General features: G+C 62.6%; 5 protein-coding genes across 5 annotated transcripts; 3 read left to right on the forward strand and 2 right to left on the reverse strand.

The window, feature by feature from the left end:
- On the reverse strand, positions 1 to 2666 carry CHLRE_01g016250v5 (uncharacterized protein). Its single transcript, XM_043058395.1, has 5 exons — positions 2318 to 2666; positions 1686 to 1985; positions 1144 to 1277; positions 382 to 545; positions 1 to 203 (listed from the first exon to the last, which is right to left on the reverse strand). Exons 2-5 carry the CDS (start codon positions 1765 to 1767, stop codon positions 188 to 190), a joined length of 396 nt encoding a protein of 131 aa, XP_042928309.1. The 5' UTR covers positions 1768 to 1985; positions 2318 to 2666; the 3' UTR covers positions 1 to 187.
- A 650-nt stretch (positions 2667 to 3316) lies between these two features.
- CHLRE_01g016300v5 (uncharacterized protein) lies at positions 3317 to 8638 on the forward strand. Its single transcript, XM_043058396.1, has 10 exons — positions 3317 to 3723; positions 4093 to 4195; positions 4621 to 4740; positions 5091 to 5160; positions 5532 to 5619; positions 5988 to 6047; positions 6441 to 6500; positions 6679 to 6824; positions 7100 to 7204; positions 7604 to 8638. The coding sequence occupies exons 1-10, from the start codon at positions 3526 to 3528 to the stop codon at positions 7638 to 7640; spliced, it is 987 nt and encodes a 328-aa protein (XP_042928310.1). The 5' UTR covers positions 3317 to 3525; the 3' UTR covers positions 7641 to 8638.
- A 928-nt stretch (positions 8639 to 9566) lies between these two features.
- CHLRE_01g016350v5 (uncharacterized protein) lies at positions 9567 to 13223 on the forward strand. The gene is made up of 4 exons (XM_043058397.1): positions 9567 to 9909; positions 10094 to 10127; positions 10260 to 10327; positions 10556 to 13223. The coding sequence occupies exons 1-4, from the start codon at positions 9907 to 9909 to the stop codon at positions 11429 to 11431; spliced, it is 981 nt and encodes a 326-aa protein (XP_042928311.1). The 5' UTR covers positions 9567 to 9906; the 3' UTR covers positions 11432 to 13223.
- A 2193-nt stretch (positions 13224 to 15416) lies between these two features.
- On the forward strand, positions 15417 to 19574 carry CHLRE_01g016400v5 (uncharacterized protein). The gene is made up of 3 exons (XM_043058398.1): positions 15417 to 15938; positions 16048 to 16092; positions 16386 to 19574. The coding sequence occupies exons 1-3, from the start codon at positions 15852 to 15854 to the stop codon at positions 17565 to 17567; spliced, it is 1314 nt and encodes a 437-aa protein (XP_042928312.1). The 5' UTR covers positions 15417 to 15851; the 3' UTR covers positions 17568 to 19574.
- Positions 19575 to 19580: 6 nt separating this feature from the next.
- CHLRE_01g016450v5 (uncharacterized protein) lies at positions 19581 to 26266 on the reverse strand. The gene is made up of 7 exons (XM_043058399.1): positions 25937 to 26266; positions 25083 to 25290; positions 24174 to 24422; positions 23796 to 23969; positions 23465 to 23555; positions 21159 to 22490; positions 19581 to 20827 (listed from the first exon to the last, which is right to left on the reverse strand). Exons 1-7 carry the CDS (start codon positions 26094 to 26096, stop codon positions 20000 to 20002), a joined length of 3042 nt encoding a protein of 1013 aa, XP_042928313.1. The 5' UTR covers positions 26097 to 26266; the 3' UTR covers positions 19581 to 19999.
- Positions 26267 to 26358: the final 92 nt, after the last annotated feature.

A 26358-nucleotide genomic window follows, 5' to 3' on the forward strand; every position in this document is an offset into this window, starting at 1 on the left:
CTCCCTCCCTCCCTCCCCGCCGCCGTGCCGATGCCGGTGCCGGCACCCGGAGCCCAACGCCCTCCTTCGAGCTTCCGGACAGCCACCCTCCACAGGCATTCCGCCCACCTGACCCGAACTCGGACCCGACTCGCACTCCAAACCCCCCCTCCAAACAACCCCACGCCGCCGCCGCCGCCGCCGCCACTCACGTGCGTGTCGTGCTGTAGGGACACCGGCCACAAGCTCTTATTGTCCGGGCCGCAGTAGTCCGTGTCTCCGCCGGCCGCCAGCCGCCGCCGCCCCTCCCAGCCCCCCGCCGCCTCCTCCCCTGCCGCCGCCACCCCGCCGCCCGGCAGCACGCCCGGCAGCCCCACGCCCCGGGCTAGTCCGTCCAGCAGCCACGCGCCCGCCAGCAGCAGGTGACGCCGCGCCTCGGCGGCATTGGCGGCCGCGCCGCCGCCGTCTGCGGCCCCCAGTGCTGCTGCGGCCGGGCCGTCCTCATAGTCGGGCGGCATGTAGGGACCACCCGAGCTCTTGGGGATGCAGATCTTTGCGAGGGCCTCCTGCGCAGCGTGGCGCCGTGTCCGTGTTCGTGTTTGTTACAGAGCACAAGGAAAACATAGCGCAAAGAGTTCATGTGTGTGTTGGTGTGGGTGTGGGGGGGGGCGCGCTTCGCAAGGAAGCAGTGCGCGTGCGTGCGTGCGCGGGTTGTGGTGCGCGTCGTGCTGCACATTTGGGTCTCGCGGGAGGAATGGGCTTTTTCTGATGCGGTTCGCGGGCGGGCCCCCTCACTGCCCTCCCCGCCGCAGCCTCCTGCCTGCCCACGCCTCCTCATTGTTGTAATCTGACTGCTGGCAATTGTAGCGCTAAGGATGCCAGTAAGTAGAGGTTACAACACTCACGCCACCCACGCCTCCTGCTGCCCCCCTGCTGGAACGCGGTGCAGTTCGGGGATGTGGGGACCACTGTCGAGTGCCACTCCGTTGTCAAAACATGGGCCATGCTCTCCTCCTCGCTCTTTTCCATTGGGCCCGGTTCAGTTTGGGCTGGTATCTACACCCCCCCCACACACACACACCTGCATCGCATACACTGTCTTTACGGACACTGTCTTTGCGCACCCTTGTGCCCTTTACAACACACACACACACACACACACACCTGGAAGGCGCTGAGCAGCAGACTGATGGAGCCCAGGAACAGCACCTCCTCCTTGACGTGGTGCAGCGCGGTGCGCAGGCCGCGCTTGTTGTGGAAGGCGTGCTCCAGGAAGTGCAGGCTCTTCTCCAGGATGACTGTACAAGAGTGTGTGTGTGTGTGGGGGGGGGTACTTCAATCCAATCCCACTGTAAGCCGTTGCCAACCCAGGACCCATAGAGCAGGGAGGGGAGGGGGAGTTCGCGTGCATGTGTGTACATAGGGGGAAAAGGGAAGGGGGAGCGAGTAGGCAGGGTAGGGGTGGGCGGGGGGTGCTGTTGGATTCGGCGCCCTCCGACCCCTTTCCCATCCGTTGCCGTGCACTGTCATATGAAGGCAGTCGCGCCTCACGCATACAATTCCACCGCATCGCATTCATACGCCGGTCGCGCTTGCCCTGGCCCTCGGCGGTCTCCCTCGCGCTTCCCTCTCTCCTTCTATGCCGCTCCACCCCATCAGCAGCACCACCACCCATGCAAGCGGCCTCCCCCGCTCTCCGCTCTCACGTGTGACGGTCGCGAACAGCAGCAGTAGCAGCGACACCTGCCATCCCGGCGTGTCCACAATCTCTGAGGCATCCTTGCTCATGTCTACAGCGCTACAGCCGCCGCGGCTGGGGGCGCGGCAGCCGTGTCGCCGCCTCTCCTACACAGCCGACGCCGCCGCCGCTGCCCCGACACCGACTGGTTCCTGTCCTGCAGCGGCCGCTGCGGGTGCCCAGGCGCTGCCGAGCAAGCCCCTCCTGTCTGACCCAGATCAGCTACCTACCCGCGACCCCCTACTCGCGATAGCGCCGGAGACTTTGCCTGCAGACCAGCAGGGGCACAGGCACCGTGTGTGGTAGGTGGCAGGAGCTGCGGGCAAGCGGCGTGGCTGGGTACGTGGCTTGGGGGAAGCAGGGCGAAGCTGCTACCACGTGTGCCCGAATGACATTACTGCATGTTGCGCATAGCGGTTCTGATCTTCCGAATGGTTCCACCGACTTGGCGACAAGCACTTGGGGGCGCAACGCCCACAACCGTTGCTAGGTGTGGGGGCTGGGGGTGGGAAGACCCGCCAAGCCACACCGCTCACCCGTCTCCCTTGCCCACACCCAGGCCCCAAACATTTGCACACATCTTTCAATCGTTTGACGCACCTGAAGCGCCGTGCAGGCAGGGTTTCCGCTGCGCGAGCAGTTCCAAATTTCCAAGTTCGCCGAGCTACCGCTCCCTGAGGTAGTAAGCGTCATTGTGACACATAGAATTCCCACTCTGGTAACAGCGCGGAAGAAACAGCAGAGTTCAAATTAATTGACTATGCATCGGCGCAAGGTGCACGCGCGCCCTGCTTTGTAGAAAGTGTGCATCGATAAGCAAAACCACTGTAGCTAGGGCCTCTGGCGCAGGCCCTGGTCGACGTCTCTATCAGGTCGCTCACGAGGGGTTGAACCAGTCGGTCGTGACGGTTCGCCTGAAACCTACGTTTGGAGCTGCTGGCAGCAAGAGACCTTCCTCTCCAAAAGCATAGAGAATGTAAAGACGGCGCAGTCAAGGACGAGGTACGGCTGGTTTCATGGACGCGGTTTTCGGGCGGACGGCACGGTCCGTCTGTTCCGGCAAGTCCGGCGGCCTGGCTGCTCAGTGCCGCTCCACTCCAACATGTGAGAACAACACGTTAGCCTCCGGGGCTGAGGCGCCAAGCTACGTGAATGAGCTTGGTACATAGGGGTCACTGGGGCGCAGCCAGACAGTCATCTTGGTGCGCTCGGGTCGTGGACCGCAAAAGGTAGCGTTGCACGAATGTCAAGTACACTGCAGATGAATGCAGACTGAGGTCACAAGCAAAGATTGAGCATGTGCTCAGTAGTCCTTGCAGCCTGTCTGCCTATGCCATCGACTCTAACCGCCTCCGATGGATGTGCATGCACAGGGGCATCCACCTGCGGGTAATCTAAGGAAAGGATCACCCGATTGGGTAAGAAGTAGTACATACTACTGCAATTTTGGGTCCAATGTCCAATCTGTTCGAGGTTGGCGGGAAGGGGGGCGGGCTGGGGCTAGGTTTGTTGGGCGGGGGTGTCGCGTGCCGGCGGTACAGACGGCCAACTGGATCTCGCTTTTGCGCCTGCGCCAAAGCTTTCGTCCTTGCCCATTTCTTTGATACACCGGTAACGTTTTTGTTACTTTACAGTTTACGGCCTCGTTCTGACATCATTCTGACGGAAAACGATCCAGTTGTGATCGCGAGCGGCCTCTGGGCATCCCATTAAGGGCGTCAGCTTCTGTAAACATAGATATAAAGAACCGCTTACCAAGCCTTATTCAGGACTTCCTCTGTGTCACGCACAAAGACCTATTTCGGAAAATGCAGCTCGCTAGGACTCTAAACTTTGGGGCACGTCCCCGTGCTATTTCACAACGTGCATGCATCGCTCCTGCTCGCATCCGCACTAGAGTGGTTCGTTGCCGGGCCGACGGCAAGGAGACTGATTCCAAGACTGATTCAAAGAAGCTCGACTCCCTATTGGATGAGCTGCAAAAGAGTGGTGTCGATAGCAAGAAGGTGTGCAGGGATTTGCGTGGGCCTGCGTTTGGGGCGTCTCGACAGCGATGCGCAGCATGGGAAAACGCATGCTCGCGTGGCAGCCAATGCGCTCCGCTTCTGAAAACAGCGCCGCTCTGATACCTGTGTTAACAATAGCATTGGGTCGCGGGGGGATCTGTGGTGAGCTGGCTCCACTCGAAACGCTCCTGGTTGACTCGCAGCAGTCCGCCTCAGAAGCTTCCTCCAGCTCAGCGCATGGTCCACGTCTCCAGGCCCCTCCATCCCTCATCACTAACCCCACGCCCGTCTCCATCTCTTTACTCCTCCCTCCTGAACATGTTGTCCAACCTGCTGCCTTGCTACCTCTGGGCCGTTTCACAATGACAGGCCCAGGCCGTGCTTAAGAAGTGGAAGGAGCTGGGTGTGGAGGACTCGGAGCAGCTGCGCAAGCTGCTGGTGAAGCGCAGCCTGCGGCCCGCCGGCATCGTGGGTGGGTGCGCCGGCCACGGAACTTACATTTCACGTCATACGGCTTACGGGCAGGGGGAGTTGGGGTGCTTGGCTGCTGGCGGAGGGGGCTGGGTGGTGGCAGCGTCCTGGGGCTAGGGTAGACTGTTGGAGCCTCAGAGGGTTGGGGCATGGGAGCTGGGTCATGGGAGGTAGAGGCTGGAAGGCCGGTAACAGACCGACAGGTCTCATAAACATCCACGGTGTCGTGTCATGCATGCCGCATGCGGCCGCCAGTGGTTACTTAGACAACGCTGTTGCCCTGCCATGTAACGACGAAGAACCCTACATGCCGCCGCCATCCCGATTCCACAGTACTGCCTCAGCAACAGCGCCCAACCTTCCCGCCCCACGCACACCCTACACACACAACCCTCCCCCATGTTCCCCACCCCCTCCCTCTCACAGCCTTCCAGGCGGCTCTGGACGGCCTGGCCTGCTGGGGCGGCTTCTACACCTCGGGCCTGATCGCCGACTCGCCGCCCTTCACCGGGCAGTTCCCGCTGCAGCTGCTGGCCAGCTTCTTCGGTGAGGCCGGAGGACAGGGACAGGGGTAGCAGGGGAGGGACAGGAGGGGACGGCACACTAGGGTCGGGGTTGGGGAAGGACGCTGTGCGTGATTATGTGGCTGTGCGGGGCGGGCTGAAGAGCAGGCGAACAGGTGCCAAGTTGGGGACGGACATGTGGCATGCGCCAAACATTGCGCCGCGCCAATAGTTCAGGTCGGCCACCCCACAGCCCCCGCTGAACATCAGACCCCGTCGCCATGACCGCTCCTCCTCCCCCCTCTTTCCACCTGCAACTCCCCCCGACCCACTGCCCCCGACCCATTTCCCAAACCCAACGCTATGCCCCACCCTACACCCCGCCTGCATCAGGCTTCTACTACGTGCTGCAGGGCCTGCTGAACCTGTCCGTGGCCAGCACCCTGGCCTTCACCGCTTACAAGTGAGCACAATGGTGTTTCCTGGGGCGCGCTTGAGCGCACGACAGGCACAAGGGCCATATATGTGGGCAACTGCGTGCGAGTGTGTGCACGGCTATGGGTAGATTCTGGGGCAAACAAGGACTTTGAAGGGCTCAAGCGCCTCTTGCCAGGTAGCAAGTGACTGCAAAGAGAGGTTTGCGCCCGCACGCCTGCGCGCCCGCGCTGCCGTCCGGACCCCAACCACCCTGCCAGCCACGCAACTAGTTCCCCAGCCTGGGCCCCGTCCCCCTCCCCCTTGTCTTGCATCCTGGCTTCTCCTGGAAGGGTGAGACCCAACGCCCGCTCCTCCCCTATCTGCTGCCCTGTACGACACACACGCATACACACACAGGTACGGCACCAACAGCGTGGAGCTGCTGGCGGCGGTGCAGCAGCTGGCGGGGCCCGCCACCGGCCTCAACGTGCTGGACAGGGCGCAGGTGGGGAGGGGTGGCGCCTGCCGGTGGGGTGCCTGGGTGGAGGTGGAGGTTCTGCCTGGGTGCGGTGCTGGGGTGCGGGGCCGAGGGTGCGGTGCCGGGCTGGGGTGGGGTGGAACTGAATGGAGGCGCGGAAAGGGTCCAGGGACTGAGGGCGCTTGTGGGTGTCGACCGGGGCTGCTGTAAATGGTCGACGTGGTGCTGTGCGAATGACGAAGCTGTGTGCACACAATACGGTACACAACCTGAAAAATGTATCTCGCGGCGCCCTTGCCCAACATGATATGGCAGTGCGAATCGGACGAAACCAGAGAAACAGCAGCTCAGTACGTGTGTGCGAACGCGCGTGCGCCCCTGGCCTGGCCCTGCAGGTGGCCGTGAACACACTCAAGGTGCTCCAGACACTGGACGAGATTGCAGAGCTGCTCAAGGTGGGCGCGGATGTGCGCGTGTGTGGGGGGGTACTTAATGCCTATCCCAAAGAAATCAAGACCCAGAAAGAGGGGGTGCGGCCCTGGGGTCGTGGCTGTGGCTGCGGGTGCGGTTCTGGGAGTGTGTATGTGTGCGCGGCACTGCGTTGCTGTGTGTGTGTGTGTGTGGGGGGGAGGCTTGCGGGGCCAGGGATCAGTTGCATGCGCCTGTCGAGGCTGTGGCAGCAACTGCCAGGGCCAGCACCCGGCGGGGGCTGTTGCAGCCACGAGGACTGACCAGGGTTGAGCCCTGCGCCGCCCTGTGTCTGCCTAGCGCACCTCCCGTACCGCACACGTCCCTCTGGTCTCACCCTTACACCCCCTCCCGCCCCCTGCCGCCCCCTCCCGCCACAGAACATGTCATTTGCCTCCAGCCAGCGCTCCACGCTCCAGAACCTGTCGGCATACCTGCAGGTAAGCAGCCCGGGGGACCCCTTCGTCGGGCACTAGTAGGTCGCTCCCACCCGTCGTGCCCTGCATCTGCTCGTGTCTCTTGCTGCTTACGCATCCCATACCACACACACCACACCGCGCCACGCCACACCGCGCCACGCCGCACCACACCACACCACGCCGTGCCTCATGCCTGCAGCTGTCGCACGCGCGCGAGACGCTGGGCTTCGACCCCGCCCGCTACGGCCTGACCGCGGCGGAGGCGGGCGAGATCGCCTACGTGTTCAGCTGCTACGACAAGAACGAGGACTACCGCCTGGAGCTCAGCGAGGTCAAGAGGCTGTGGTGAGTGCGGGGGTTTGGGGCTGGGGGGGGGACGTGGGGCAAGGGCGCACAGCCGTGAGCTAGGGTGGGCATGCGCAAGGTTAAACTTCAGGGTTGGAGTGGGCTGGTGGGGTGGGGATCCGAGTTTTGGGGGTTTGGGGAGAGGGGCCTTTGGGCTGGTTCCCTCTCATCCACCGGCATGTGCAGGCCCCGCACCAACCCGGCCCCTCACCCTCTTGGCCCCTCCCACTCCTCCCCATTCCTCCCCATTCCTGCCCACTCCTCCCCACTCGCAGCCAGGACCTGGGCAAGGAGCTGTCGGACGAGGAGTACAAGGAGGCGCTGCGGCTGCTGGACACAAGCAAGAACGGCTTCGTGGAGTTCGACGAGTTCTGCGCCTGGTGCGTCGCGGCTCTGCGGTGGTTGGTGGTCGTTTTGGGGCCTTTGGGGGCAGGCCTCGTTGTCGTGATGGTTGTCTGACCTGAAGTTTCTCCGGGGGTCGTGGCTATTGAGGAGCGATCAGCACGCATGCACCTCGAGAAACACGGGAGGAACGAATATACCGAAGGCGTGTGGAATGGGCGCTTTTCCGCTAGACATCAACAGGGGCAACAGGCGCGCTCCTCCGCTTCCCCCTCGTATCCCGGTTCACCACTGTCTGAATGTGCCCCCCCCCCCCCTGGACGTTGGCAAGAACTGCCAATACTGCTCCAGGCACCTTCCCTGAACACTGCAAACCAAACGCCCCTGATGCCGCCCCTGACGCCGCCGTCCCTCCCGCCGTCCCGCTGCGCCAACAGGTGGACCAAGTCCAAGGGCGCAGCCACCACCGCGTAAGCAGCTGGCAGGCGCTGACCGGGCGCCTTGTCGTGGAGTACGTGGAGCATGGAGCGCGGAGGCGGAGGCGTATGGCAGGGACGCAGGATTGCGGCACAGAACTGTGTATGTGTATCAGGTGGCATGAACATCAGCAGCGGCGGGGATAATATGCGGCTACATAGCGTAGGCTGAGCACCATTTTTGACGAGGGGGTGAAGGTGTGCCTGGCACGTGGATTTGGACCCGGGAGGGGAGGGCTCAGCCCTTTTCCTGCCTCCCTAAGGCAGCCACCTCCTTGTTGACGAGGAAGCTGGAGCGAGTTACGTGTACGCTATACACCAAACGCCGCTGCATACAGTACTGTGACGCGGGTACGAGGGGTTGAGGGTGGTATGTCCGTGCAAGAAGCGCGCGCTTTGCCGGAGTGTATGCAGTGTCACTGAAATGCAGTGCGCTGGCTGCAGCGGAAGTGTGGCGTTGTATACCGGTACGTGGTTGGACTTTGCAAGCTGCGATGCCTGTTGACGGGAACCTATGGGTATGCTGGGATGGCGTGTTGCTGACTTCACATGAGCAAATCGAATCTTGCAGGCGGCACAAGCTGACGACTGTATTCACACAGATGCGGCTGGCACGCAAACAGGGATTCGGCTCACCACAGGGAGCTTGTGTATTGTCCATTGTGCCCGTGTTCAAGATTGCGGGAAGTGGTCAACTTGTCGTGCAGGTTGGATTGGAGACCGAATGGTACCCAGATGGTGCAGCTGTTCCATATCGGTTGGGTGCGTTTGTCCTATGGTGCTGCTGTACTGCCATATCTATGCAAAGTCCGGGACCTGAGAGCAGTCTGCTAAGGACCAAAGGTGCCGGCCAAATTGGTGGTGGCTTAAGGCAGGAGGTAGGATCGCCGGAACTTAACCCGTGCCTAAGATCTATAGAGCTCAACGCAAGCGTTCAGCTCTGATGTATATAAGGGCTGTTGTGTTCCTTGGGGGGGGCTGTAAAAGGTCTGTTGTCTTCCCTGGGGGGGCCTGGGTACACGGGTATGATGCCAGAATGAGGAGGGGCAAGAACGTGTCCATACGTGTTTCTCCGCGCATGCGCTCACTTAGCCTTCCCCATGCGGGAATCATCTTGTGTCACCTACAAAGATGCTAAACTCGTGAAGAAGTGAAGCAGCTTAGCAGGGCATCAGGCCCGCACGCACCTTGGTGGCGTCTTGCATTTGGATTCACACTAGCTTAAATTTCTCTGAACCTTGCGGAAGGGGAGCCGCCACCGGTCCACGCACGTCTCCACGGACTTGGTCAATGTGCTCCGTCGATGTAAAGAGTAGACAGGGCGAGGCGGCGGCCGCGGCGCCTAAAACTCTAACGTAACGGATTAACTCCCCCCAGCAATACCCTTCCTCGACGGTACACGAACGGCAGATGAGGACCGGCGCCCCGCTGCGGGGGGGGGGGGGGGGCGGGCAGCGCGACTTGCGTCCGAAGCAGGATTAGCACTGCTGTGGCAGGCGATGCCTGGACTGCACTGCTGCAAGAGTTGCGTGTGTAATGCGCGCCGGCCCTGGAAGGCTCGCTGGCCCCCCGTTGCGGCGCGCTGCGGACCACCGAAGCCGCACAGGGCCGCACAGGGCCGCAAACTGCAAAGCTATGAATTGTGCGCTGGGGCGCCCATCATATTACGTCTTACCTGCAGCGCACAAGCCACATATATGCTTTTATTTGGTCGCATCAATGCGCAAGCTCAAATGTCGAAAACAATAGAGAGCCAAAAACGGATACCCCGTGCCCTTCGGCGTGTCGTGGTGTTGCTTGGTCACCGCAACGCAATGAGCAGTAAAAATCACCGAAGTAGTAATGGCCGGGTCCACGTCGGCCTCCAGGCGCGTGCGCCCCGCATTGCCAACCGAGTTACGACCTGACACAAACTACGAAGTGATTTCGGGCAGCTTCGGGGCTATACTCCAATAGTGCACCGAGTGGCTTCAACTACTGCCAACTTCATCTACCACTTGCTTGGCGCCTAGACTTGACGCCTGGTGTCCAACCACCGCTACTTCTGACACTAGTATTGCGGCGCCTGCGATCGGAGTCTTATTGGTCAGCGTTGACGCCGTTTGTTACTTAGTTTAAACTGCTTGCCTCGTCAAAGAGCGCAGTGACGACCCCAGCCGTGGACTGGCGAACAGGCGCCATCCAACTTACTCAGTAGCGTAGCTTCCACGGTGGCAAATTATTCCATCGAACTTGGCGCGTCAATTTGTAGCAGCAAAAGGACTATGGTGGGTTGAAGTACTTGCCTTTACGTGGCCGAGCCGACGAGGCGTAGGAAACCCTGATGCTTTATAGTGCTGGTGTTCGACTTAAGCCTTCTGTAATGTGTGGGGGCTTTCTGACGGTGCTGGAGGCATGAACGGGTCCCTTACGCCTTACGGTCTGGCCTGTGCGCCTTTGCTTCTTTGGCAGGGCTCCAAGATTTATGGCATTGATGACTGTAGAGGTGAGCCTTTCACGGTGTAAGAAACTTTGGCTCACGATTGCAGTGCAAGTGCAGCAACCCTGTCGTTACTTTGTCCTCCTTTGCCTGCAACTCGTCGCTTCCTTCACTCAGCGATATAAAATCCCCAAGCAGGGCGACGCGCATCTGAGGAGCTCCACCTTCCCGTTCTACCCGGCGCCTGGGCACTCGGCGACGGATTGGTGAGCCGCAGTAGCTTCCTCAGGGCACAGCAGCGGACATGCGGAAAAGCGACACAGGCCTAGGCATGCACTCTTCCGTGCCTGGCTGGAGCTGGAGCAACCGTCGCAGCTTCCTCGCCACAGGCACTACCGTTACAGCGGTAGTGGCGCCCCTCCCCCTCCATTTCCCGGCCCAAAACCACGCGCTCGTCACTGATCCTTCTCTTCCCAAACACCCCTATATCGTAGGATGTACAACTGCTGGAGGAATTTCGCTCCCGCGGTCGCGTGCAATCACCAGCACCTCCGCGGCAGTCCGGGAGCGGGTCGCCCAGCGTTTGGTCTAGCCTGCTGGAGTCCCTGACCGGCGCCCTCGACCTCTCTGGAGGCTGGGAGTACAGCCGAAGCGACGGCAACAGGCAAACCGCATCAAGCAGTGGCAGTGGCGGCAGCGCAGGTGGCGGAGGCCCTGCCAACAGCAGCACGGGCACCGGCGGCGGCGCCGACGGGGTTGTGCTAATCAGCAGCGGCACCAGGTCGGCTGGCGGCGGCCTGATGCACCGCTCCTGCTCCAGTAGCGTCGTCCCGTCGGTCGCTTCAGTGGCGACAACAGCTGCGGAGGCGCCGGCGCCGCTGGGCCGCACCAATAGCGGCGGCGGCACTGCCGCGGCAGCCAGTGCCTCGCGGCATTACGACCGTCTGCTGCTGCGCCCAGGCCGGACCGGCAGCGCCGGCAGCAGCGCCGCCGCCAGCGCGCGCACCAGCGCATGCGGCCTGCCGTCCAGTGCCGCCAGCAGCGGCATGGGCAGCGCCGCCACCACCTGCAGCGGCATGAGCTCCGCCACCAACATCGCCGGTCTGAGCCTGAGCGCCGGTGGCGGCTACATGAGCACCTCAGCCTCCACGCCCATCGCCGGCCGCTGCACGCGCAGCAGCGGCAGCGGCGGCTGCACCTCCGGCGGCAGCGCCAGCGCCAGCGGCGCCAGCGCCGTGACGTTTGGTTACCTAGCCTCGCTGCCGGCCAGCGGCTGCGCCGACCGCGACCTCATAGACTCGGTGCTGGCGTCGCCGCGCGACAGGCTGCTGGGCGTGCCGGCGCAGGTGTCGGTGTGCAAGCAGGACTGAGCGGCGCGCCCGCCAGTACGTGGTTCGCTGTCTGCGTCCTGCAGCAGCAGCGGCAGGGGCAGCGGAGAGCTCGTGCGGCAGAACGGTGGCAGAACGCACCCACTTGACCGCGTGGCAGGGCCCCGGCAGGGGCGTATTGCAGTATGGGTTCAGGCTCCGGGAACGGCGTGCGCGCTGGGCACTGGGCGGCGTGCCAGGATGGCCGCCTTGGTCTGTGGGTGCGAGGGAGCTTGACGCTGCCGTTGTCTGCAGGGGTGTCTGCAGTCAGCAGGGAGGGCAGGTGTGTCGCAGGGCGCGACGTCAAGGTCACTTGCAGCTCGCTGTCGTACTACATAAGACATTTCTCATGACAGTTTTGGCGCGCCGTCAGGTGCAACCATGTGTTTGCTCGACACATCGTGCTTGCTGCTAGGTAACTGATGTTTTAGGCTGGAGCACCGGCAGCCATGTGGCACGAGTGCACCCGCAGTTGACTTAACTGACGGCGCTTATGCGGTGAATGAGCATTATCTTCCGTTTCCTACTGTTCTCTTCTCTTCCTCTGGGCAGGTGAAACTGACCTGGTTTGCCTGCCGTCTCTCTTTGTATTTGCAACATAATGAACGAAGTCGCGCTGAAACCTCGCGCACTTAGTAAAGTCGATACTGAAAGTATGACATGAGTGGTTTTGCGGTATCATCAATGCCGGCGATCCGGGCACCATTGCGGCGTTGCAGTGGGTGCTATATGGAAGCCGAGAACCGTGCTTTTTCGCACGCAAGTGCATGGCATTGTTTAGAATCGTTTGGGTAAATAGGCAGGTGCGATGAGGGGTGCGCAGCTCCATGCTTCCGCGGATGCTGCACAAGCGAGGGTGAAATGGCCCCTGCTGACAAGGCAGCCATCCATGTGCGTGCACGGAAGCCAAAATGCTAGAGCGGTTTGTGGTTGAAAGTCTTTTACTTGGATGTCCGGGTTGGTGGCCTTGCTAACGGTCTTAGATGTATTGCTGCATTGTCCAGGGGTTTGCTTGGCGACGGCCCATGACCGATCCATGAGCCTTCGCCGGTGTGGAGGGCGGGGCTCTTCACTTGCAGTGTAACCTTACTAGGGGCACTGGCATCGCAAGCATGAAAAGATCAAGGGCGTTTGCAGGCGTGTGAGGGAAGGCTGCATGTCCGTGCTGCGTGGTCGTTTTTGCGGAATGCGAACGAGCATGAGCTAGTAGCGCGCTAGATGTTCTTTGACGTAACCCGCATGAAGTGATGAAGGATGATAGCATGAAACGCACGCGGTGCATGCCGTCAGGTTCGGCCCTATGGCGGTCCAGGCAAAGGGACAGCAATACTACATGCACGCACGCAGAATGGCCATATTACTGCGGACGTGTACCATGTGTAGTAAATGCAGTATGGCCTGGCTTCATGGCAGAGAAAGTATGTTGTATCCAAGAAGGGTGACTGCCGGTGCTTAGGGCGTGGTCCTTGCCACATGCGCGGCTGTTGCAAAGGCTGCTCCTTTGGTTGTGAAGGCGAGTCGGACGCCTGTCGACGTGCAGGACGTGTTTCCAGGCTGCACCGCCGGACGTGCGGACGTGTGGTGCACCTGCCTTGTCACCGCGGAGCCACGGTGCAGGACGTGGGCCCAGGTTGCCAGTGTTCCGTGCGAGGAGGCGGAGGAGCAATTGCGACGCTAATCGCTATGAGGCGCAAAGCAGTGTGGGCTTCGGCACTTTGAATCTGTGAGTGATGATTTCTCAACGTGACTTTCAAGCCACTCATCTCGCATGAAGCCATATCTGACTGCGTAAGGTGGAAGGCATGACAGCCCTGCTTACTACCCTGCCTCAGCCTGTCAGCCCTTACTCTTATCGAAGATGCTTTTAGGATTACCCGGCCACAGCCCGTACTACCATGCCTCAGCCCATACTACCCATATGTCCTCTCCCACGAATCTGCAACGCCTGTCCCTAACGTCCACTGTGTACCCCTGAACGCGCACAGCCCCCCCATTGACGTTCCAGCTCTGACCGTGGCTCAGACAGGGCAGCCACCTTTGGGGCTCGGGCACCCTTGCTCATCAAGGCCGAGCGCAATCCAGTGAATCCTCCCCTAGCATTGTTAGTTAGGTATGTGGGGGAGGGGGGTTGTCAGCCACTCATCTACACATGCTGTTCCAAAGTGTGCCTCCTGGCGTGTTTTTGGGGCCTGGCGTGCGCCCCAGCCCGCTTTCAAGGCTGCGACCAAGTGTAACTGACTATGTGCACCCTGACGCCCAACTCAGCTGCGCGCCATTAAATTTAGAGTGCGTTTGCTGTGAGAAAACGCTGGTCAAAGGAGATGCACTTTGTGGGGTGGGTGAACGAAACGCGTTGACTCTTATGTTGAAGAGTAGCCAGGGCGCCCAGCACCTTTACTTTTTTGTAAGCGCCAAGATCGGCCGAAGGGATGCGAAGCGCGGGACGGGTTTCCCCCCCATTGTGCAATCTCCCCAAGGCGCATATGCGTGATGCAGATTATTCATTAGACAGATCGAGGTGATCTGTATTATCTACGCGTTGACGGTTCCCCTGAAGCGCAGCGAGCGAGCCAAATGCACCACCAGCAAGCTTGCCCGCGGACGCGACTTACTGTGCATCGCGGATATCATTGGATGTATTGAATGAGTTTCTATTTGTAGGACATAATATGTGCGCACAGTGCTCCCTGCTGACTGATTGACTTACAAGTTGAGACATCCTTAATCGCTCAATCTTTGCGGTTTGGCATTCGTTATAGTATATTTGGAAGCTCTCTATGTTGCTGGTGTGCTGGCCGCGGCCTATTCGCCCCGAACGTGCCTGACTGACGCGTGCGCCTGACCGCTTCTCCGCCCGTCCGTTCGCGCGCGAGCGCCCTCCTGTATGGGGGGGGCGAGCGCCCCCCGAAACCCCCCTGGCCCCTCCCTTTGGCGTAGGAACACCGCCCGTGCTTGTGTGCTGGTGCATGCGCTACCGTGCGATGCTTGCATCCCGTGCGGGGGGAGGGAGTGCCCCTCCTCCCAACGCCCCCCCTCCCCATCGGCACAAACTTCTGCGAAGATGAGTGGCCAGGGGCTGAGTTTGGGGTTCGGGCCCAGGGATAGCCAGGACCGATTTTGTGCGCAGGGAGCCATATCCTCCTCTCGGAGTCTGAGGTCGCCTGCCTGCAGGTTTACTACAGATCTGCTTCATGGGTATGGGGTTGCGGTGTATGGTGCTTATACCCTGGCTGGGCGCCCGGAGCGTGTGGAATGTGCGTCAGCACACTACCAGCCTGCCAGCAAGCCAGCGATGCCTCGGTACAGAAACTCCGGCGTTCCATCAGCCACGCGCTCATGCCTTGACGTTGCAAAATGGTTGCTGAATGTTTGGGTCTGGGACTGTCCCCTCTGTAACATCCGCATCCTTATCTCGCAGTCGGTACCGTAACTCCGGCGTTCGACCAGCCGCGCACTCCTGCCCTGCCGTTACAATTTGTTTGCCATCTGCTGGGGTCTGGGAATCAGCTGCACCCTACGAGACTTCACCAACCTGCCTTAACACTGTCCCATCGCACAACCTTACCTCGCTCCCCTATACACCGCTGTCGTACACGAGTGGGCGTCACGCCCTGGACTACTTCTAGTTCCTCCAGCCTATTCGTGTCATTCGCTACTGAGATGGATGCTCAGATCTTGGATTGTGCCACAGTTCCCGACCTGCTGCAGTTCTTGTGAGCGAGAGCCGTTCGTCGGTGTCTGTAGTGCGGATGTGACCTGGCCGACGGTCGACGCGTACACCTTGGACAGCGGCTTATTTTCGGTGACAGAAACTCCTGATTTCCTGTAATGGTCCATTCATGAGTCAGAAAGTGACGATGGCGTGGGATGAGGTGAGAAGACTGTGACACCGCGATTTTTCATCCGGGCGGCTTGGTATGTATCCTGGATGCCGTCATTATGCACGCAAACATGTTATCATAGTCTCTTGAGCACATCCAGAATTTAAGTACCCTTCTCGACGCGCATGAGTCGGACCTGTATCACTCGCTCGACTGAAACCATCAATACCTTCATTTCGTGGCAGCTCTGACCCCAAACCGGTAGGCTACCACTTGCAGACTCATTCATTTATACCCCTAGCAACAGTGGGCAGGCTCAGTTGAGAGCTTTCTCTTGGGCAGTGCGCTTCACGAGCTCGGGCGCCCCAGCCCTCGCTTGCGATTGATATCTATTAAGTCCATTGGAACAACACTGGTTATAGACATCTACCATTCTGCGGCAACGACGCTGCACCAGCGAGTGGCCTTCTTCTCAGCGGCGAGCAACAGCGCTTTAAAACCAGGGAACACGGCCATTTGCAGCGCTGATACACTCATACAAGACCAACATCACCTGTGCGGGAGGTCGCTCGAGCCGGGGCAGCGGTGCGCCGTTGGTCGACATGACGCGTTCAGAGCAGCAGCTGTTGTCGGGCTATGAGCATCAATATCTGGACTCAAGATGCTCCGATACAATTACGCAGGCACAGGTATTGCCCAGTCCGCGTGCTTTGTGACGTAAGATGTCACGCCAGGTTCATATCTTGTCAGGGCCGGCTTAACCTTACTTACACCTGCCGCCAACATTGCGCTTGACAGATGATACTTCTCCTGCCTGGCGCGTGGGCCTTGGGGGAAGGCCTGGTAAGCTAGTACTTCTTCGCACTGGGATGGCTGGTGTTCCGAGGGATGCCAGCCGCAGCCGCAGAGGAGCCGGCGGGTGGCAGCCCGGGTGCAACAGCCCGGTTTTGCACTTGTAATGTATCCTTAAAGCTTTAATACGTGCCAGACTGTACGCTCGTATCAGTGTGACACCTCCAGCTGGTGCAGTTCCGGGCGGTCGATACCGTAGGCCAAATTCCCACCGCACCGTACGAGTCGCCCACAGCCTCAGAAAACCTCACCTCACATGCCTCTTGACCTTGACCGCCGTGCAGGAGATTGAGATGCCCTGTCCCGTGGCCCCTGCCCCCGCCTGGCCTAGCAACAGCTCGCCTCTCCCGCAACCCCAGCACTGCGCCTGCTGCCACGAGCAGCCGCACCCATTCAGCAGCCACCACTTCCAGGACAGCCACGCCCACAGCAACCACCAGCACCAGATGCAGAGCCTGCCGCCGTGCCCCGTCGGCGACCGCCGGCGCCGCAGCTGCCACACCGGCGCCGACCTTTGCCACGACGGCTGCGACGCCGCCGCCGCCGCCGCTCGCAAGTACGGCCATCACCATCACCACCACCACAGTTCGGCGTCACTGCCGCCGCTCCCGCCGTCCGGCAACACGCGGCGCCACTCGTACCACGGCCTGGACGCGCCGCCGTCCGGGATGCTGCTGGGCTGCTCCCCCTTCCTCGCCACGACCGCCAGCGGCGGCCGTGCCGGCGCCGGAGGCGCCGGCCGGCCTCACGCCGCCTGCGGCGGCGGCGGCGGCGCCGCCTCCGCGCCTGTTGAGCCTCTGAGCTCCGGTCTTATGCGCCTGGCATCCTCCTTCACCAACAGCGTCACGGGTTACCTGACCGACTTGGTGGCGTGGACCACCGCCGAGCACCCCGTGCCCATGAGCCCACTGGCGGCGCCCAGGTGGCACGAGCCCGCCGCCGCCGCCGCCGCTGCAGCGGCGGCTGCCGGGATGCGTGAGGGCGAGGCGGGGGCGCTCGGGGCCGAGCGTCAGCAGCACCACCACCAGCACCCGCACCGCCACGGCCACACTCGCGGCTACGCCCCCGGAGGCGCTGCGGCTTTCCAGCCGCGTGTGCGCTGCTGCACTGGCACCGGCAGCCCCTTGCTTTTGCCCATCCCGTCGGCGGCGGCGGAGGCGGCGGCGGAGGAGGCAGAGGCGGCGGAGGCCATGCGGGTCGACTTCGCAGCAGGCGGCGGCGGCGCGAGCAGCAGGGGCTTTGAGCGGCACGAGGCGGCGTGTTGCTGGGCGGCGGGTGACGACGTGTGTGACCAGTCGGGTGGCGCTGCTGCCGGCGCCGCCGCCGGGTCCTGCAGCCCGCGCGGCAGCGGCTCTGTGCCGCGCAGCAGGCCTGGCGCGGCGTCGGCCGGCGGCCGGTCGGCCGGCGTGGTGGCTGGCACGGTCCTGGCGGCCGGGGGCGAGCTTTGCAGCAAGAAGGACGCTTGAGCAATCTGGCTGACGCGGATTCGTGGACCTTAAAGGAAGCGATGCTCCCGATGCGGAGGGCGGGACATCATACAACCAACAACGAACGAGATTACACATAACCTTAACCCCCTAATCAGCGGCCCGAATTGCAGAGCAGTACGTTTTGAGCTGGCGCTGCGACGATGTGTGACATGGCTCAAACTCCGACTGTATGAACATGGCATTCGGGCCGCTGATTACTGCAGACGTTAGATTGTTACTTCGGGTCCTGCCACGTACGCCGCCGTTACTAGACGGCGTAGTGGTCTGATTACTGCCGGCGGCTTCCGCCGGGCTTGTGCTGAGGGCTCTCTCAATGCGAGGTGGTTATATGCGTGCAAGAGCTTGTGAACCGATTGAGGTGCCGGTATGCAGGCACTTGGTGGGAGCGATTTGGTGAGCGTGTGCGGCCGTCGCTTGCAAGTGAACGGTGGTCATGGCGATATGCATGACGCCTGAAGGGCCAACGTGCGAGGACCAATAAAAACACTAGTAGCTGTGTAGCTATGCAGATCCACGCAGCGGTTGTGCAACCAGGTATGTGTGCAGGCCGCTGGCAGAAGCTTGCTTTGCTGCGAGCTGCTGGCGACAGCAGCTGAACAAGTGGCCACAGTGCCGCAAGCAGACGCTTGATGCGCGCTTGCAGGAAACTGAATCCCGCCTAATCCCGCCAGTCGTCGACAGATGGGTTGGAGTGGGTTTGAATCTTGGATAGTTGCGTAGGTACGGCAGTCAAAGTACAACTCTGGAGACAGCAAGGGTATTGTGCATACTCTTGATGGTTGTGTTAATTGTGCTGAGGGCGAAGGCGCGCAGCGCCAGTTTTTGTGTGTGTGCGCTGTACTTTGCAAAGGGTTGCCCAAGGATAGCACGCTCATGAGACGGGCATACCAAGCGCTGCTGAATGTGGGAAGTCGGGTAGCCACGGCGTGTCTACGATGCACGACTGGCGCTGGCTAGGTGCTAGGCTTGGCGTGAGACAGTGATCAAACTACACACACTGATTTGTCATTCCTTATATTGTTAACGCCCACGCGCGCATGCTATGTGCTGTGTCGGCCTAGCGAGTGGGTGCACATGGGGTATGGTGGTGGCGAAGCGAGACGCGTACGGCGGGTGGTGATTCCATGAATATGGGATCCGCACCTGACTGTATGCGTCAGCCACAGTTTGGGCTGGCGGCGCGGTTAGTTGACCATTCTTTGGGGGTGGGAGCCCGGAGCCCCACGTGCGTACGAGAGGCGCATGTGTGGCACGGGCAGTTTTGTGTTTCCAATAGTTGCATGTGGTCCGAGCTTCCACTTTACAGGGCTGCGGGACGAACAAAGACCACCGATGTTGTGGGATAAAGCGGCGATAATGCAAACGCTTTCATTTAAATCAATTCTGGGGTGCTTTAGAGCGAAAGTCTCTGCTGCCTGTAGCAACATAACCATGTCCAGTCTTACTCGTATCTTTTTGCCCTTGCGGGGATCGGCTCATCTTTTAGGTGGTGGAGTGCCGTGTTGGTGGTGGCACGGGCACACATTCTTGGCGGCTTGAGGGCGGATGTTTAATGGGCCTGCGGAGGGGAATCTCTTCTGTCCTCTCAATCTTCCTTTATAACCTTCCTAGCACGAGATGTACGGTTGCGGGCATGGAGCTGGCGCCACGGTGGCGGCGGTGCAAACGGCGGCGGCAGTGCTGCTTGTGGTGTCGGTATGGCGCTGTTTAGCTGTTACCGAGGGACGACACACGAAAGGCGCCGTCTGCCAAACCGGAATAGGGCGGGACAGGCGAGAGTGCGAGTTGGCTGGGACGCCTGGGAATAAGGTGGTTGCGTGAGGGCGGGCTGCCGGCGGGGTGCGTCGGGCCGGCCTGCCGCCGTGCCGCGCCGCGGTTGAGTTATGACTTGCATGAGTCGGTGGCGGGGTGCGATTGCATGGGGCCTCGAAACCAGATCTGCAATTCTGCATATCCGTTGCGATGATGTAACACACACACGCACATGCACGACTTGATCGGCCATTCGGCCGTCCACCCGTATGCATGGGCAGCAGAGGCGCCTAGCCCGCCCCCAGCCAACTTCCGTACAATGGCTCAGCCCGCCCAGCCGCAACCGCAGCGTGTGCCGCAGCATCAACAGCGTGTCACCGTGTCTGTGTGTCCTTCACACCGTGCCCCCGCCGCCGCTCTACCATCCTACTTCCCGCACCCTCCTCCAGTCCCGAACCCCATACCGAACAGCGGCACACGTGATCCTACACCTCCCCACCCCAGCAACCCTCCTCCTTACGGCCCGTGTCTTGCTTCTCCATCCAGCCCACCACCCATGATGCTCGTTTGCTTTGTATCACCCAGCAGGCTGAAGCTGCCAAGTGAGCTAGGGCAGCGCTGCACGCCTTGCCCTGGCCAGTCCTCCTCAGTCCTCCTCAGTCCTCCTCCTCCTGCTCATCCTGCTGCCCGCCCGCTGCCCCCGCCATGACCCGCCGCTGCCGCTGCTGCTGCTGCCGCATCGCCATCTCGGCCTCCGCCTCCCGCGCCACCCGCAGCACCTGCGCCGTCACACTCTCACCCACCGCCGCCGCCTCGCCGCCATCCCCGCCGCTGCCGCCGCCGCCACTTGCCGCTCCGACCGGATGCGTGAGGCGCAGCCCAGCCATGGCCGCCGCCGCCGCCGCCAGCGCCCGCCGCGGCCGGCCCAACAGCGACTCCAGCTTTGCCACTGTGGCGAAATGCAGCGACAGCCCCGGCCAGGCGGTGCTGCTACTGCTACTGCCACTGCCACTGCTACTGCCACTGTAACCGCTACAGCCTGGCGCCGCCATCACGGCTCCGTACACGAGTTGGTAGTGCGGCACCAGGTCCCGAGCCGTGCCGAGAGCCAACTGCCACATCCGCTGCACCCCGGCCCCCTCGTCCTCCTCCCCCGCGGCGCCGCCGCCGCCGCCGCCACTGCCGTCTACATCCATGCAGTCGCCGGCGCTGCGGCCGCCGCCGCCGCCACCGCCGCTACTGGCACAGTCAATGGCAGCTTTGAGCAGCTGCGCCCGCAGTCGGGCTGTGAGCAGGTGGTGTGGACCAAGCACCAGACCGCCGCCGCCGCCGCCGGGGCCAACAGCACTGTCCGTCGCCGCCGCCCCAGGCCCCGACGCCGCCTCTGTTGCCGTTATTGCTGGCTTGGGCGGCTGGCGTGAATGATTCTCCGGCGAGTCGGGCTGCGCTAGTGTGTCGAGGGCACCCACCAGCAACTCCACAGCCTGCGTGCGGTTGGTGCAGAGAGCATGAGAAGAGGAGGGGGGCAGTAAGATTAGATGTGTTAGAGTATATGAGGAAATCGGAAACGCAAAACGTGCATGAACGTGTGTGCGATGCGGTTCGTGTATACGGTATGCATGCGTGCAACCGTAGGCTCCTCATGTCAGCCACGTGGGTTGCGGAGGTGCGCCACGCGGCGCCGCCGTCGTGCCGGCACACGCCACAGCAGAGCCATCCCAACCCCCACCCAGAATATTCAGCACACCCAGACACGCCGTGTCCAACTTGGCCACACACCCGCCCCGCACCGCCCCCGCACGACGCATGTCTCACGTTGCCAAAGCGCTTCTCGCCAGCAAACTCCGCCGCACACGCCGACATCTGCAGCGCCGCCACGCACCGCCGCAGCAGCCCCGCAACCGCGGCATGACTGGGCACAGGGCCGGACCCGGCGGCAGCAGTAGCAGCACCCGCCGCCGAGGCCGCGGCTGTAGCAGCAGCTGTAGCTGTAGCTGTAGCTGCATTCCCGGCGCCAGCTGCTGCCGCCGCTGCCAGGAGTTGCGACACCCAGGGTCCCCAGGCGAGTACCTCAATGCGCGGCGGCTGCTCGCGCCTGCCGCCTCCGCCGCCTCCGCTACCGCCGCCGCCGCCTGCGCCTCCCCCGGGCTTCGCTGGCATCTGCAGCGGCGGCGGCCGGCGCCCCGGCGCGCTTGCATGCCCGCGCCCCGCCGCAGCCCCCGGCCCCAATCCTGCCCCCGCGCCTGCGCCCTCCTCTTCCTCCTCACCTACAGACCCTAGCCCCTGCTGTTGCCCCCGCCCTGCCCCGCCCTCCCCACCCTCCCCCTCCTCCTCTCCTTCCTCCTCTTCCTCCTCCTCTTCCTCTTCCGGCTCATTCGGTCGCTTTGGAACCAGCCTCGCGAGCAGCCCGCCCGCCACCGCCACCGGCACCGCCGCCTCCGCCTCCGCCTCCGCCGCCGCCGCGGGCGCCCACACGACCCGTGTGAGTTCCGTGTCCACGCCCTCATCCTCCGGCCACGGCGGCCGACCGCTCCAGTGAGCCGCCGGCCCCGTGCCCTCGCCGGCGCCGTTGCTGCTAGTGCTGTTGGTGGTGGTTGTGGTGATGCTGTTGGTGCTGCTAGTGATGGTATTGGTGGTTGTGGTGCTGTTGGTGTCAATGCTGGTGGTTGTGTTGGTTGTGGTGGTGGATGTGTTGGGGCCGTACACGAGCAGTCGGGCGCCCGGCATCAGGTCCAGCGTGAGGGCCGGCGGCGGCCGCAGGCACTCAGCCGCCGCAGCCGCACAGAACGGCGTTGCCGCCATACCCGCCGGCCGACCGGGCGCGGCAGCGGCAGCCCCCTCTCCCTCCACCTCCATTGCTGTCGCCCCAGCCCCAGCAGCATCCTCAGCGGTTTCCGCGCCAGCGGCAGTAGCAGTAGCGCCAGCGGCTGTAGCACCAGCACCATCAGCACCACCGGCACCGGCACCAGCACCAGCACCAGCACCGCCGCTGGTTGCGGGTGCCGCCACGTCGAAGCAGTAGCTGTCCCACAGCGCCTCCCGCCGCTCCTGCGCGGTGGCGGCCGGCTCCAGGTAGCACAGCGTCACCTCCTGGCCGGGCGCCAGCGGGCGCAGCGCGCGCAGCTGCAGCGTGCGGCCGCGGAACACCTGGGGGGGAGGAGGGAAGGGAGGGAGGGGCGGAGGAGGGGGGCAGGAAGGGGCCAGGGGAGAGGCACGCAGCGGCAGTTTGGTGGGACGCGGGCATTGGGGAAGTGCGAGGGTGGTGCGAGGGTGGTGGGACGTGGGATGTCAGGCGACTCGTTGGGGTGCGCGAGCGTGCTGGCGGTGCGTAGGCGAGTGTGGGGTGCGTAGGCGAGTGTGTATATGTGTGTGTGCGTTCATGTGTTAAAGAGCACAAGGAAAACGTTCATGTGCGTTCATGTGTGTGCGTATGGGTATGTGTGCATGTCTATGCGTGCTGACAGGTACCGGCGAGAGTGGCTCAGTTCGGTGCGTTGTGTGCTTCAGCGAGCCCCCCTCGCGACACGCTTTTGCGAGAAGGTCAGAGCCCTTGCGCAATGTGGGATCATCACCGCCACTCCTCTCCGGTGCCGCCGTGCGAAATGTCCCACACGCGCGTGCTGCCACTGACGCAAGTAAGCTCCACTACAGTGCCACCGCGATGCACTGCCGCGCACGTGGGCCAAACAGAAGTCCAGACGCGAAACAGCATACACAGAGGGATGACACGGGCTGTGTCGGCTACTCGCAGCGAGGTCCGGTCGCTGAGTGGGAGGCTCAGCTGCTGAGAGGTTCGGCTGAGCGAAGGAGGTCTGCCTGAGCCCGGCTCAGCGCGTTGAGTCGCCCGCCCAGCCGGATGAGCGGTTTTACTCATCATTATGAGCTGTACAGGTTTACTCAAGATCAAGATCAGCCGTACAGGACCCCGCTGAGCGCCCATCGAAGCTCGCCCAGCCCAGCGCAAAAGCCCCGGGGAACCGGGCGTGTCATCCCTCTGGACCGCACTCCGGACGCCAAGTTGAAGTCCCCTGCTTGTATCCTGTTCCCAATGTTTTGAACCTTGCAATCCCCACCCCTCCTCCCCCCCACCCCACCCTCCTCTCCCTCCTCCTCCTCCCCACCTGCACGGTGCTGGGTCTGCAGCTGTGGTTGGCCAAGGCGCCGGACGGGTACAGCGCCGTGCCCAGCGGCCGCAGCTCCTCATCACACACCCTGTAGGCGTGTGCGTGCGTGCGTGCGTGCATGCGCGTGGTGCTAAAGAGCACAAGGCAAAACAAGCGCAAAGACTACCGTATGTATGCAATGTGTGTTTGGGGGGGGGAAGCAGCAGGGCATGCTCGTGCACCTGTGACCACCAACAACAGAAGATGTTGTGTGTGTGTGTGTGTGTGTGTGTTAAAGAGCACAAGGAAAACGTGTGTGTGTGTGTGTGTGTCACATTCACGCACTCACGTGTGGCAGTTGACCGCCAGTCGCGCCAGCAGCTGCGCCACCTCCTTAAAGCCAGGCCAGGCGGCAGTAGCAGCACCTGCGGCAGCACCCGTGCTACTGCTGCTGGCGGCGGCCACCGCCTCGTCTCCGTCCGCGGGCGGCAGGGGGCCGTCGGGCGTACCGAACATGTACTGCCTGCGTACGACAGAGCCACAGAGGACAGGAGAAGGAAGGAAACACGCAGGGAGGCACTGTCTGCAACGCGACGCGGCCACGCGTATGTGTGTGGAGGCGCGCGTTATGAATACTCCGTGATAGATCCCCCCTCTTGCTTCCTCCCTCCTCCCTCCCCTTGCCCCCTGCCCCCTGCCCCCTCCTCCTCCCCCCCGCCCTACCCACCAGGTCACCACCGCCAGTTGCGCGTACATGCCCCGCCGCCGCGCGTCCAGCGACTCCCAGTGGCTGCACAGAGCCCACAGCCCCTCGTGGTCCGAGTCGTGCGGCGGGTCGTGGTGCGCGTGAGCCGTTGGTGGTGCTGGTGCTGGTGCTGCTGGTGCTGGTGCTGGTGCGGTCGGTTGACTGGCAGTGGCGACGGGGGCAGTGCCGAACTGCTGCTGTTGCTGCTGCTGTTTCTTATGCTCCAGATCCCTGTGCGGTGCACGCAGGTGTGGGTGAGGGGGAAGGGATAGTTCATTCCAAGATCTAAGTAGGGGGAAGGGAATTGCGTCACATGCCGGTGCGGCGCTGCTCGCCTGGGCCGGCCCCCGGCCCCCGGCACCTCCCCACGGGGGCACCAGGACCCGCAGCCAGCCGCACCAGCCACCCAGACACCCAGAGGCCAGAGCGCCCAGGGCACTCCACAACCTTCCACCTGCACCTGCGACCCCCACGGACCCCAACGCCCCCCTCTTCCCCACTCTCCACGGCCGCCCTCCGTCTCTCATGAACAGCTACCCCCGCTCTATTGCATTGGGTTTGGTTTGGTTTGGGCTGGTGTCTATACACACACACACACACACACACACACACACACACACACACGCCCGCAAAGGGGGTACTGTCAGCTTCACGGAGGGACAACGAGCTGGAGCGCGGCCGCCCGGACGGCCGCTCATGTGCTAACGATTTCGTCTGCCGTCTTCAGCAGTTCCTGTACCTCGTTTCCAAACAGCCTTGCAACCCCCCCCCCCCCCCACACACACACACACGCACACATCGCCCCCCGTGAACGCCTCCCCTCCCCTTCCCGCCGCACACACAGCCCGCCCCTCCCCCACCCCGCAACACAACCCTCCCCACGGCCCGCACCTGGCCCGGCGCCACAGCACGCGCGCCGCCAGCCTCACGGTGGGCGGCGGCACGCGCGGCGCGCAGCGCACCAGCGCCTCGCACTCGGCGCGGTAGCCGCCCGGGCCCCAGGCCGCCGCCTGGTGCGCGCGGCAGCAGTAGCGCGCCAGGCGGGAGCGGCCGCAGCGCAGCGGGCGGGCGCAGTGCCGGAAGCAATGATCGCACACGCCTGCAGGGGAAGGGTGGGTGGGGTGGGGTGGGGCGGGGCGGGGCGGGGGTTGAGCGGGGCAGGGGGTGGGGCGGTTTGAAGCGAGCATCATGGGGCCAAACGGCTAACAAGGTAGAAGGTTGTTGCGGTTGGTGCGGGGATTCAGAAGTGGTTGGTTGGGCCGGTTGGCGTGGCGTGGCGGAGTGCACCCTGCAACCCCGCCGGCGGACGCCAGGTGCCCCCGGACTCGCGACAGTCTCCCCGCCGCCCCTTGCTGCTGCTGCTGCTGCTGCTGCTGCTGCTGCTGCTGCTGCTGCTGCTGCTGCTGCTGCTGCTGCTGCTGCGCTTGGCCCTCCCGCCACCCATCGGGTGTCTGTGGTGCGCCCAACCCACTAGCGACCCAACGACAGCCAGGCAGCACGCCGCAGCGCCAGGGGGGCGAAGCATCCCGCGGCACGGGCGTAACCGTGTCGGGAACAAGGCGGGCATCAAGGCAGTCAGCACCCCAGCGCCGCCTGCTGCCGCGCCCCTGCGCACGCCGCCACCCCACCCCCATCCCTGCCCACCAATCCCACAAGCTGCTCACGCCTAAGCACGGCTGCACGTCCAAAGCATCAACTCGCACACCAAGCAACAGGAGAGCCAATCGCCCCACGCACGCGCCCACCGGGGGTCATCTCGTCCGACAGCACTGCCGCGTAGGGCTCCTGCTGCAGCACCACCTCCCCCGCCGCGAAGGCGCGAGCAGCCACCAGATGCCGGCCCTTGCCGGGCGAGTAGCGCACCGCAAAGCCATCGCGCTTCTCCGCTTCCGTGAACTCGGCCATCTCGCGAATTGGCGGGGATCGGCTTCGCAGAGCGGCTGCTCTTGATCTATAGCTTACAAACAGTCGCACATACTATGTTTCATACTGGTTGGTGTCCTGCGAGATTTCACGGATTTGGTTCTGTGTGTTTGGCACCGCAAGTGCAGTGTCCGCTCAGACCCAGCGTGATGTTCATAGATAACTTTCACATGCAGAGATTAATGGATTAAACAATTAGTTACATGCAATCATTGTAGGGCGCGATGAAATGTGGGACTGACAC

Source organism: Chlamydomonas reinhardtii, chromosome 1 (genome assembly GCF_000002595.2).
Source record: "Chlamydomonas reinhardtii strain CC-503 cw92 mt+ chromosome 1, whole genome shotgun sequence".
Classification (NCBI taxonomy): Eukaryota; Viridiplantae; Chlorophyta; class Chlorophyceae; order Chlamydomonadales; family Chlamydomonadaceae; genus Chlamydomonas; species Chlamydomonas reinhardtii.

Excerpts from the sequence above, each read along its gene's own strand:
- CHLRE_01g016250v5 (XM_043058395.1), bottom strand. The coding sequence starts at position 1,767 with ATGAGCAAGGATGCCTCAGAGATTGTGGACACGCCGGGATGGCAGGTG. Across the intron at positions 1,278-1,685 it reads GCTGTTCGCGACCGTCACAC|TCATCCTGGAGAAGAGCCTG; the intron begins GTGAGAGCGGAG and ends ACTCTTGTACAG. Across the intron at positions 546-1,143 it reads TGCTGCTCAGCGCCTTCCAG|GAGGCCCTCGCAAAGATCTG; the intron begins GTGTGTGTGTGT and ends CACGCTGCGCAG.
- CHLRE_01g016300v5 (XM_043058396.1), top strand. The coding sequence starts at position 3,526 with ATGCAGCTCGCTAGGACTCTAAACTTTGGGGCACGTCCCCGTGCTATT. Across the intron at positions 5,161-5,531 it reads CTGGCCTTCACCGCTTACAA|GTACGGCACCAACAGCGTGG; the intron begins GTGAGCACAATG and ends ATACACACACAG. Across the intron at positions 6,048-6,440 it reads AGATTGCAGAGCTGCTCAAG|AACATGTCATTTGCCTCCAG; the intron begins GTGGGCGCGGAT and ends CTCCCGCCACAG.
- CHLRE_01g016350v5 (XM_043058397.1), top strand. Across the intron at positions 10,128-10,259 it reads TGGCATTGATGACTGTAGAG|GGCGACGCGCATCTGAGGAG; the intron begins GTGAGCCTTTCA and ends ATCCCCAAGCAG. Across the intron at positions 10,328-10,555 it reads GGGCACTCGGCGACGGATTG|GATGTACAACTGCTGGAGGA; the intron begins GTGAGCCGCAGT and ends CCTATATCGTAG.
- CHLRE_01g016400v5 (XM_043058398.1), top strand. The coding sequence starts at position 15,852 with ATGACGCGTTCAGAGCAGCAGCTGTTGTCGGGCTATGAGCATCAATAT. Across the intron at positions 15,939-16,047 it reads ATACAATTACGCAGGCACAG|ATGATACTTCTCCTGCCTGG; the intron begins GTATTGCCCAGT and ends TGCGCTTGACAG. Across the intron at positions 16,093-16,385 it reads GGGCCTTGGGGGAAGGCCTG|GAGATTGAGATGCCCTGTCC; the intron begins GTAAGCTAGTAC and ends ACCGCCGTGCAG.
- CHLRE_01g016450v5 (XM_043058399.1), bottom strand. The coding sequence starts at position 26,096 with ATGGCCGAGTTCACGGAAGCGGAGAAGCGCGATGGCTTTGCGGTGCGC. Across the intron at positions 23,970-24,173 it reads CAACTGGCGGTGGTGACCTG|GCAGTACATGTTCGGTACGC; the intron begins GTGGGTAGGGCG and ends TGTCGTACGCAG. Across the intron at positions 22,491-23,464 it reads GCAGACCCAGCACCGTGCAG|GTGTTCCGCGGCCGCACGCT; the intron begins GTGGGGAGGAGG and ends CCTCCCCCCCAG.